Source organism: Nansenia antarctica, assembly GCF_963989245.1.
Source record: "Nansenia antarctica genome assembly, chromosome: 12".
NCBI lineage: Eukaryota > Metazoa > Chordata > Actinopteri > Argentiniformes > Microstomatidae > Nansenia > Nansenia antarctica.
Window position 1 is genome coordinate 7,599,922 of NC_137682.1, and position 12,466 is coordinate 7,612,387.

Sequence of the window (12,466 nt, forward strand, 5' to 3'; positions counted from 1 at the left end):
AGTGTTTTCAAATGTGCAGATAATTTCTCTCTCTCTGCTCTCTCTTAAAGAAAGAAAGGATTGGTTGGATATTGGTCTACAATTTCTAGGGTCAGAGGGATCTAGGTCACTTTCCTTCTGGGTGGGTCTAACCAGGGCAGTTTTAAGGACAGATGGAAAAATGCCTGTAGGGAGTAGTTTACAATGGCTAGTATGTCCTCAGACACAGAGTTGAAAATTTCCTTGAAAGATGTGGTGGGAATAGGGTCAAGAGGACACGCAGACGGTCTGAGCTGTGACACCACTTTGCTTAACGTTTCGGTATCAACCACGGTAAACAAACTCATAGTCATGTTATGTGGTGGCGGATGTTCAGTGCAAAACAAATTTGGTCTTGCCTGAGTAATACACGTTCTGATATTTGTTATCTTATCCCTGAAGTGGGCTGCCAATTCCTCGCATTTGGTGGCAGAGGTTGTACTGTTTAGTGTTCTAGGAGCAGGATTTACAAGGCTATCGATTGTTGAGAAAAGAACCCTGGGGTTGTTCTGGTTTGTAGATATTAATTTTGAGAAGTGAAGTCTTTCTAGCATTTCTCATTGCCTTATTAAAGGTAGAGAGATGTTCTTTAAAAATGTCCTGGTCAACCTGTAATTTGCTCTTTCTCCTTCTGCGCTCAGCTTTCCTACACGTTCTCTAACCCTAACCCTCTTAGCTGTACACGTGTTGCTTGGTGTCAGTGTGCAGGAATGTGTATGTTGTTGTCTGACTCAATTTCCTTGAATTTCCTTCTGACTGAAGCCAAGCTGGCTGTTTACAAGGCACAAAATGCAAAGAAGGACCTTCTCTCTTTCTCTTTATCTCTCTAGCACCTGTTCTCTCTCTCAGGAGGGTGCATTACAAAGCCTCATGCAGCCATCTCCACTAAGGCCCATGCCGGAAGAACGCAGGTCGCGTTTCCACCGCGATACTGTTCATTGACTGAGCGACTTCTGTATCCACCAAAACACAGGCCGCAAAAACAGGAAGAATCTGCTCTCTCTATCCTGTCAACGACACTGTATCGAGTGGACCAATAGAAGACAAAGAGCCGAACTGGGGCAGTGATGAGAGGATATGAGGATTTTCTCTCACTTGCACATTACATTGTTCATTGTTATGGTCACATTGATATGAACAATGACACGTTGGTTGAGGTTGTAGTCATTGGGTTAGATATGGCTCACTGATGTCCAGGGTGAGTGGTACTGGATAATGAAAGTCGTTTTGTCGTTTTATTTCTTCCTGTGCAGGAGGCCCATCTGCTCTGATAGGAAGTAAATAACAGCCGTTTGTGGGCCGGTCTGACGTCAGCAGGCCTTGATCAGGGTATATACAGGAATCTTGAGGTTAATTTCAATACCTTTCTAAGACTTTTCAAAGACCATGTCAATATTTTTCCAGACCTCACCGCCACTTCGAGCTGTAACCGTTGACATCAGTGACACCTTTAACTTAACAGTTTTAGTTTGCAATAGACTAGACCACTATCATACAACACAATTTCCGGTTCATCTTTGTTTTTTAATAAAACTAATACATTCACGAACTTTTGCTAAAAGTTTTTAGGACTCAAACTCTTTGGACAGAGTCTAATTCAGAACAATACCTACAAAATTCAAGACCTCATAAAATCGTGATAAGATTTTTTAATACTTATTAAGGGTCTTGATTTTCCCCAAATTGATTTATCAACTTTTAATACTTTTCAAGACACCGCGGATACCCTGTTGATGGACCTGTGAAACAGGAATTTAAACCCACCTCATCCCCCCCATCCTCCCCCCTCCTCATACACCTGATCTCCATCTGGAGGAGCCACTCCATTCATTCTCTATTTCTTTTGAAACTCTTCCATTGATCCCTCTCTCTCTCTGGTGTAACAGCACCGCAAGCTGGGTGTTTTCTGTTTTGTTGTTGTTTGGCTGTGGTTCACTCCTTGTAAAGTTGAATAGATAAGCTGACGTGGAATAGATAAGTGAAAGTTAAAACTCCTCCAGTGCTTTGGACATGGCTTTATGGCTGAAATAATATTGCGATTGAAAAGAAAATCAGAATTCTGAAGTACACACAGTGAGCACGATTCGGTAACACACAAACACACACACACACACACACACACACACACACACACACACACACACAAACACACAAACACAATCAGTTTTGCGTTTTCCACACTCTGTCCCCATGGTTAAGGTTTTGGAGGGGTCAAGTCTCCAGACAGAGTTTGACATTGTTAGGGTTAGGGTTAGGCAGAACTCACCTGAAAGAGAGGCTCTGGTGACTGGAGGCTGTGGCGCTGCTGGAGACCTCCTAGACAAGGAGAAGGAGTAAGGAGTCAGTCACTGCAGATCTAAGCTGAATTCATACAAAAAACAATTTGGTAGGGTAGGTTTAGGTAGCTGCTGATATGACACGACTGAATGTGGTTTCCCACGACATTGTTTGCAACCAATCCAGTTGTGTCAGCAGCGCAGTCGTGTCAGATCCCTGATCAGTGATGACTTAAGTCCAATGCACACAGCGTGCGATTTTGTCGCAAGACAACATTCGATTCTCAATTCACACCAATGAATGAATGAATGTGAATGGAGAATCGAATGTTGTCGTGCGACAATATCGCATCGCATGCCGTGTGCATTGTCTCATTGGGTCTCATTCAAAACAATGGAATCGAATTCGGCGGTGCGACAAAATCGCACGCCGTGTGCATTGGGCTTTAGATTTAGGGACGAGGGAAGGATGCATTTCGAAAGCTTTGAAGCAGGTTTCATACAACACAGCATCCATCCTGACTGGCAGTGTTTCATAGACACATGGATTCCCTAATACCAAGAGATGATGGAAATAGGATTTTCATATCAGTCAGATAGTTATGCTGTCTTGGCCTGCTGTGATCTCCATGTTTGTGGTCAATATTGACTCAATGCCCACCAGTAGCACTACTGTGATTGACCGAGTTCAAACAGGGCAGGTCTTCGTCTGTCAGTTCAACTATGGTCATCAAACAGCCGCAGGTTGTTCATATAGCTACAATACAATACGTCATTCTTTATTATACCATCATTTTTTCCATTCCAGATTGCCAAATTGCTTCGACTATGTGCCAGGGGTAGGAGGGAGCAGTTGATTTGGAATTCAGCACTGGTCTGAAACATCAACAGATCATAACTCGTGAGCTTAGAATGATAAGGTTCTATCTCCGTTTAGGGTAGTTCAGAGATATTGAGCGTCAAAGTTTTTACATTCCATTATGTTCTGTGAGATGGAACCTTTGTATTTTATGAATTACTAACTCAAAAATGTCAACAATTTTAAAACAACACCACACAGGCATTAATAAACACCTAATGGATCAGATTATGTAAAAAACTCAATTTTGACAAAAATTGAGATAGAACCTTATAATTCTAACGTCACCAACTGCCACCTAATGGCTGCTGAACAGACATTCCTCAGGGGTCTGGAAATGTAGTGAAAATTAACCCTTTTCGGAAATGCTGTCACATCACAGCGCCATCTAGTGGTGTGTGTAGGTAGGTAACTGTACAATAGTAGAAGTAGTAGATAAGAAGCTCAGCTGCAGAATCATGTCCCACACCTCATTAGAAGACACACACCTGTAGGGTCACTTACTTGGAGGCACATTGCACGTTGGTCAAGGTGGGGAAGTTGTTCCTGACAGTGCGAAGACTCGCTAGAACCTAAAGCCAGAGAGAGAGTGTTTCTATGTGAAACCAGCAGGTTATCATCACCTGTCTTTTATATATGACTGTGCCTCTGTGGAGACTCAATACAGGAGGAAACTCTTACCTGAGCAAAAGGAGTCACAATCAAATCTTCTCCATGCCTGAAGGGGAAACCAGAAACAAAGTAGAGAGAGAATGATTTGCACAAGAACATGGAATACTTCATCAGAATCAGAATCTGTGTTTTTTGGGGAGTGGGAGGAAATTATTTTGGCTACAATAATATTTGACGAAAAAATGTGTCTAAATATACTTTTGTACATTTTCTTTCTAGATGTATTTCTATCCAAAAACATTTGTAAGACACTGTTTGAATACTACTCTTTTCTAGTATTTCTAAAGTAGGAAAATGATAGGATGGTGTCAGATGGTGGAGCTGCCTGGGTAGGAGGACTCACAGTTCTCCCGCAATGGAGGAATTTCGGGACAAGGACTTGGGCGAGAGGTCGTAGTCACTATCAGAGCGGTAGAGGAAGGACTCCCGCCGCTGGCTGTGGCCCGAGAGGTTGGGGTGCAGGACCAGGCCCGAGCCCGGGGAGGCCTGCGGGTCCGAAGGGCTGCAGCACACAGACGGACCGTTCTCCACATCGAAGCTGAGACAGAGGAGGAGAACCGACACCACAAAGACTTACAGAGGGGGACTTCCATATGTATGTTACGGTACATGTGAGAAAACTAGGGTTAGGGTTAGGGTTAGGTGCTAGGGTGCTACGGTTATGGTTAGGGTTAGGATTAGGGGTAGGGTTAGGGTTAGACATGCCAGCATGTACCAAGTCACCCTAGCACCTAACCCTAACCCTAGTTTTCCCACATGTACCGTATTCCCACATGTACCGTAACATGTAGACTAGATCAGACTAGACTATAACAGAATAACATAGGAAGGAATACAATTGAAGGGGTTACACAACACACCGTTGTTCACGACAGACAAATGATTAGATAAAGGGTTTGATTTATTTTTTTACTTAACCTTTATTTAACCAGGAAAGGTTAAGATTAACCTAATTAAGATTAAACATTTTTCAAGAGCTTCGTGGCCAAGACAGGCAGCAGCACAATTAACAGGGTTGCAGACATGAAAAAAACACATACCAATTTACAATGAGAGAATAAATAACAGAATCATACAATATCTGAAATATTAATCAGTACTTTGTCACAAGGAGTCAACATCAGAGATGAAATAGGCGCAATATAAATCAGTCAAAACATCGTCAACCAGAAGCACCTGCCTCTAAATCATTTAGAATGACTTTAAATGCATCCAGTGAGACCAGCTCCTGCAGATTCTTATCTAGAGAGGCCTGCGGCCTCGTACCTACGACCGAATCACAGCCGTGCTGATATTCAGAATAACAGCACTCCCTCTTGTGTGATATTGCTTAAGTAAGTAATATGAAAAAGATGTGTCAACATTCCATTTAGCCCTGCGTATATCATGGATATTGGCACGGCTGGAACGCAAACTGAACAATAGAGAGAATGGACCGGATCTATCCGTTGTATGAGTTACATGCGATAGCCAAACGTTTTAGTTTGTTAACTACGTTTTAGTTTGTTAACTATGTTAACTTGTCCTATCAGCATTGGTTAAACACTGTGTTAGATCTAGCCAAACTAGAAAGGTCCGTGGCCAGCATGCATGGCGCTCAAGCAAAGAATATTAGTTTATGGACTTCCTTTATAGAATGTATGCAGAGGTGATATGCATAACTTATGGTTTGTAATGGGGTGGGTATTGATATTTGAATATTATAGTATTTAATGTCTTATGTTTATCCTATTAAGTTTATTTATTTTATTTGGTGGCATTTATGTTGAGCTGGTTTAAATCCTTCTTGAGGGTTTTTGGGCAGAGTAAGACCTTGGTGTGGGAGGGTGGGTAGGGGGAATGTATGCAGGTATGAAATGATGTGTATTTTGGTAATTGTTTTGTAATTGTTCTTTGTGTGTTTGTACATAAAATCAAAATAAAAAATTGATCACAAAAAACTATGTAGTGAGTTTACATGCCATATCCAAACGTTTTAGTTCGTTAACTATGTAGTGAGTTACATGCCATAGCCAAACGTGTTAATTTGTTAAGAAAATACAGTATTTTGCTAGTTTTTGTCTGAAAAATCAATAAAATAATCAGTCATAATTTGTCTGCAATCTCATTTTGTTAAAAAATAATTGTGAGAAAATCGTATTGTGACCCCAGTATCGTGAATCGTATCGAATCGTGAGTTGAGTGCATTGTTACATCCCTATAGCACACAACATACACATATAGGCACTGATCTTTGCATACACACAGATCTGGGATATTTTTAATATTCTGTTCTGTATAGATTTACAAAGAGAAGAAAAAAAAAAGAGAGCGAGAAAGGTAGAAAGAAAGAGTCACCTGCATGTGGAGGAGTGAAATCTCCTGATCACCTTTTCAGGAGTGATACAATAAAGAAGGGGGAGAGGGGAAGAGAGAGAGAAAGAGAGAGAGACAGTCACCTGTGAGCAGAGAGGTGGGTTCTCCTGATCACCTCTTCACTAAAGTCAAAGTGGGCCTTGCCTCTGTGGCAGGTAGGAGACCGCCACAACATCCTGGCCCCTTCATGTAAATGGACTGCACTTATATAGCGCCTTATTCCAAAGCGCTTTACAACGGCCTCTCTACCTCCTGAGCCACAACCGCCCCATGTCCATCCACTGACTGCCCTCCTCTCTGACCGGGGACTGGCCTTGTGCTGGCACCCCCATTGGATTGTGGGTAGACATGGACTGGACTGCAGGGAATGGACATACTGTACTTGCTGTCTGTGTCTCTGCCACCTTTTGTGTGTTTGTTGTTTGTCAAGAGATGTGTTGTCCACAGACACAGTCAGAGAAACATTGTGTGAAAGGAACATGCATTCTAGAGAGAAAGAGTGTCCCATAAAGGTATCCTTTTTTGGGGGGGGGGGAAATGGAAAGACTGAAAAGAAAGAGAGAGAGAGAGGGAGAGTGGAAGTGAGAGAGAGAAGAGGGATATCCTGAACAGATATGTGGAGTAGAGTGGAGTAGGACAGGGTGTGATGAGAGACTTGGGCCTTGAGCCAAACAGAGCCAAAGTGACTCGCCCTGTTTCTCAAGTCCAACTAGTATCTGACTAATCCTCCTCTCTTCCATCAGGGAGAATCTTTATCCTTCTTTTCTTGATTGGAAATGCAAGGCATACAGAGGACATAGGTTTTGGGGCCAAACTTGTGTGTGTGTGTGTATGTGTGTGTGTGTGTGTGTGTGTGTGTGTGTGTGTGTATGGAACATTGGAGGGTTCCCAGAGAACACCATTGTTGTCTGAGTGGAAGCAGACAAGAGACAGGGGGAAAGACAGGCTGTCTTTCTTCTCCTTTAACCTTTAACCCCCCCCATGAACATCCAGTCACACACACACAGAGAGAAGGCCACTGTCTGCTGCAGCGCTTCACATTGCGGTTTACCTCAAGTTTGTCCTGTTGTTGATTTTCTCTCATAAACAGTTGGGTTTTGAGTTGTGAAATACTGGACACGTTTCAGTCTCAACCATTATTCTGTCAGCAACAGCGGTAGTCTTGACGACAGGCCAACTATACTTCTATGAGTTACCCAACACAGACGTTTCAACAGTGTGCCATTTAACACGATAACTCATAAATGTTCGTGGGGTGAAACAACCAGACAACCAACATATTGTCAGGCTTATTACCTAAACTAGCTCTGACTATGGGTTTTTACTAACAATAGTATCCATCAGTATGGTAAACGAATAACACACACGCATGCGCGCGCACACACACACACACACACACACACACACACACACACACACACACACACACACACACACAAACACTCTTACCAGGTGTGGGCCACGGTGAAGCGTCTGTGTCGGCGGGGGTATTTCCTCACCCCTTTACGGAACAAGTGCTGGGAGCTGAGGGGTGAGGTTCTCCCTGACGCATTCTCTGACTCTGGGACTCTACATAAGTCCATGTTTAACTCCAAGCCTGCTGGCTCCACACTGGTCCCCATCTCCAGGTCCTCCTTCACTGGTCCAGAGTGAGTCGACTCCAGAGAGAGAGAGAGAGAGAGAGACCACTCGGTTTGGAAATGTTGTTCTGTGAGCTCCTTTCGCTTTTCAGGTGTCAGGCTTCAGGCATTCAATTAAGTGCCTGCCTCTCTCTCTCTCTCTCTCTCTCTCTCTCTCTGTGTCTGTCTGTCTCTCTCCTTCTCTCGCTCTATATCTCCTCTCTCTCTCTCTCTCTCTCTCTCTCTCTCTCTCTCTCTGTTTCTCTGTCTCTCACACACACACATACACACGTGTTTGATACCATTCCGTATTCCATTCCATGAAATACAATGAGCACATCCTCCGATTTCTACCTCCATCTCCACCAGCCTCCACTGACTGACACACACACACACATACACACACACACACACACACACACACACACACACACACACACACACACACACACACACACACACACACACACACACACACACAGTCCAATCCATCACTCTTGGCAAAGGCTACAAGGCAAGATAGAAGATGGCCAAGATGGCTCAGCCCCCTCTCTGGATGTGATGGATTTCATTCAGGATTGTTGCAACAAAAATGATGTCGTCCTTCACACAAATGTTGATACTGCCCCTCAGTGTGCGCAGCTCTACAGTTCTGTACGGCTCTATGTTCACTTTATCTTCCCCTAGTGGTTGTTGGCTCAAAGTGCACCTGGCATGATTCAGACCCCGAACACAACAGACACTTCTCAGGCTTACACCAACACAATACACTTGGAATCATCAACCAATCTAGATGGCTACAATACAAGGTGCCACTTATCATGAACAATGTTGGAAGGGCAAGCTTGTCTTATTATGACCTACAGACTACTTTTAAATTAGAGGCCCTTATTTCCATAAGTATCTTCAAGCGTAGATTAAAGGATGTGGTCACCGCTCGCTGTACCTGCTTTGGTTAGACTTCTCAATGTTTTAATCACCTTGTAAATACCCCTACCATTGTTTGTCTATTGTATTGTTGCCACTGTCTTATGTCCTGTCTTGTGATCTGAACTGTTTTTTAAGCTACTATTTTGACCCTGTCTTGGCCAGGTCTCTCTTGTAAAAGAGGTTTTAATCTCAATGTGACTTCCTGGTAAAATAAAGGTAAAATAAATAAAAAATCTGTTAGGCTAGTTGTATCTAACATCTCTATAACCCGAAAGCATGAGATAACAGACCAGATTGGCCGAAGGGAGAAAACACACACTCTCTTCTACCTCTCTTCTATTCCCCTCTATGTACATTTACATTTACATTTTTGGCATTTAGCAGACGCCTTTATCCAAAGCGACTTACAACAAATACATTTGTCTAAGTAAGTGAATGATCAATCCATCAGTCATCGCAAGAAAAGTAATCTCTGCTCTGGGCCAGGGGCTATTAGCAGTAGGGATAGACGGTTTCCAATCTTTGAAAACGAGAAATCGTTAACGAAAAAGTAACCACGGTTTTTCGGTTAAGTCATTATTTTCTTTATTCAATATTCTATTATTGTCAACCATGTGTGGTCTGCCTTTTTGTTACCTTGTCAAGAGCCAGGCAAGCGTAATAAATTGGGGGCTCATCCGGGATTGATTTTGGTGAGAGTGATATTCTCTGCCTTTTTCATAGTTAATATTCACGGTTTAGACAATGGAGGAAACAGGATAAACAAACTCATGTTGAGGTTGTAAGAAAATTAACCAGCCATTTCAATCATTGGTGTAAGAAAATTAACCAGCCATTTCAATCATTGGTGCGCAGCGGTAGAGCTGAAGACGCTGGATGATCTGTCAAATTTGATTATTTTGGAACAGTTTAAGACCATTGTCCCTGATCACATTGCCACTTACGTTAATGTACATAAGGTGAAAACAGCAGATCAGGCCGCAGTGTTAGCAGATGAATTTGTACTGACTCGTAAGACTCATGGTCAGTTTAGTGACCATCGTTTCCGTAGTGATGGTGCCTGTAGACATAATCAGAACATGAGTAACCTGTTTGTGTAAACCGTGCTAAATTCCCTAATGGAGGCCCTGGCTTTCCTGCTCCTTTTTCAAGGGCGGAGCATGGTAGGTCAAAGTAGAGTAGATCCTAACTCAACATGCAATTATTGCCTTGGTTTTTCAAGTTGTGGTACCTACTAGGTTTAGGAATGTGGTTTTGGAGACAGCACATGATGACGTGATAGACTTGTGATAGAGTACTACGGTATTTCTTTTGGCCTTGGCTGAAGAGGGATGTTTCTAAGTTTATTAAGACCTGTCATACCTGTCAACTGTTGGGGAAACCTAATCAGACTATTAAACCTGTACCTCTTTATCCTATTCCAGCTGTGAGTGAACCATTTGAGCACCTCATCATCGATTGTGTTGGGCCACTTCCTCCTTCTAAGTCTGGGTGTATCTATTAACAGTAATGTAATGTGTCAAACCACTCGGTATCCGTCTGCGTAACCTCGTACTATTACGACTAGATCAATTGTAAAGGCATTGACCCAGTTCATATACATTTTCGGCATTCCTCGGGTCATACAGAGTGACCAAGGGACAAATGTTTGCTGAAGTGTTGCACCAGTTACGTGTTAAGCACAACACCGTAATGTAATGTAATTTGTATTGCATGTTTTAGTTGCTCAGACACTGACCATAAAAATGGTATCTGCATGTCTTGATTCTGATTATATTTATTTTCCTATAACAGGGCGGTTGAATGGTGGCCAAGCAGCCGCAGGACGACTTCCCCTGGTTGCTGCCAGTGGCGTGTGTTGCCCATCGCCTCGCCCCTGGCATGTAGGGATGCCTCCTCTGCGGTCCCCTACATGGCTACCTTCAGGGACCACTTGCAGCAGCGCCATCTCTACTTCCACAACAGCGCCGACAGAACGGACGTTCTGAAAGCTGCAGCACAGTCCCTGGGCCTCATGGACTTGAAAGTGAAGGTCAGATCTATGGTGGAATAATATGCCTACTAAGACATTTTATTTATTGATAAAGACATTCATTACATTTGAGACTGAATTCACAACAGTCAGACTGTCTGGCCAGAATCAAAACATTGACGATCTCAGCCTAGTAGACAATGAAACCAGTTTTCACCAAGTGAAGGACACGTGCTGGCTGTCACCTGGCACTCATCACTTTGCAACAGAACCTCAATGCAGTCCTGGGTGCCTTGACTGAAGAGACCGAGTTCAGAACGTTTGTTCTGCTAGAGTGAAAACGCACACGTCTTTGTTTTGAGCGCGAGTGCATGCGGAGCGCCCCTAATGTGGAAACTCCTGGAGGAAACACTGGTGTCACACTGTAGGCCTGGTGCTAGACCACTGGACCACCCCAGGCATGCTCCCTATTATCTTATGGATCAATCAAGGTAATTCATTGGCCAGGTATTCACGAATCGAGACAGTTATCCAGCCCATCCACAGCTCCTCTCCTGGCCTCAAAGACAACCAGGACACCCCAGCCTGTCCACAGCCCCCCCTCCTGGCCTGAAAGACAACCAGGACACCCCAGCCTGTCCACAGCCCCCCCTCCTGGCCTGAAAGAGAATCAGGACACCCCAACCTGTCCACAGCTTGCCATCTGGCCCCTGGGGTCGGTCTGCATCCTCTCACCTCTCAGGATCTGCGTGTGTGATGTCAATACGCGGCAGGGGGATGGTGAGGCTGGTGGGCCGCGCTGACACAGGGTCCCGCTCGGGCGTGCGCGCCCTCTCCGCCTGTCGCCATGACAACGGGGGCAGCTGGAGGGTTCCGGAGAGACGCCTGAACCGGCGGCGTATGTCCACCCCCAGGGAGCTGCTGTAGTGAGGGAGCACGTCCAGTGTCTCCCTGATGTCCTGGAAGAGCAGAGGGGGGGGGGGGGGGGGGGGTGACACATTGGTAGAAGGTTATGGTTCAAACCAAGAGGCAATAGAGGGTTGGGAGAGGCTGTGTTCGGAATAGCATACTAGCGTACTATTTATACTATGTATGATGTAGATTTCATTATGTAGTGCGTTCACACTGCATAGTATGTGAATTTTTGGTATGCGGGAAACTCGATTACCGGTACTAGAAAAAGAATACTAGATTAGCGAGAAATTCTGAGTATGCGGTGTGAGGATACTATTCATACTCAACTTCCCCAAAATGCATTGTGCGTCTATTCAGTCTCGTCAAATTGCATCATACCAGTGTTGCCAACTTAGAGACTTTGTCGCTGTATCTGGCAACTTTCCAGACCCCCTTGGCGACTTAATTAGTCAAAAGCGACCAGCGACCATCTAGCTACTTTTTCTGGTCATTTGGGGAATTACTGTGTAGCAGATTCGGACACAGAGGGAGGTCGACACAGGAAGACGGATGCAATCAGAATGTTTATTAGTGAGCACAGCTCAAAGCCACGCCCCCCTTGGCGCGCTGGAAAGTCTTTGCTCTAAAATAATACTATAAGAATAAATAATAATATTCTCGCTCGGGGACAGAGTGCTGGTCGCTGACTACATCTGCTGTCCCCCCTTTCGGGATCCGCTCTCACTCTGTCTCTCCGGCTCTCTGTGTGTGTGGCACGATCAGACCACTCCGCTCACTCCCAGTCACTGCCCCGAGGGAACAAACACACACAGGTTAAAAAGACCATCTGGATAACGAGTCTGATTGCTGA

The 12,466-nt window shown here is 44.2% G+C and overlaps 1 protein-coding gene across 1 annotated transcript in view; it reads right to left on the reverse strand.

Annotated features, from left to right (window-relative positions):
* Positions 1-12,466, reverse strand: part of LOC308168815 (3',5'-cyclic-AMP phosphodiesterase 4B-like) — a gene marked incomplete at both ends in the record, with an annotated part of 33,969 nt that overhangs the window by 21,429 nt on the left and 74 nt on the right. The window contains 6 exons of the mRNA XM_080543459.1: positions 2,285-2,334; positions 3,658-3,725; positions 3,835-3,871; positions 4,169-4,363; positions 11,437-11,660; positions 11,870-11,874. Coding sequence (XP_080399585.1) covers positions 2,285-2,334; positions 3,658-3,725; positions 3,835-3,871; positions 4,169-4,363; positions 11,437-11,660; positions 11,870-11,874 — 579 coding nt within the window. The remainder of the gene's footprint in view (positions 1-2,284; positions 2,335-3,657; positions 3,726-3,834; positions 3,872-4,168; positions 4,364-11,436; positions 11,661-11,869; positions 11,875-12,466) is intronic.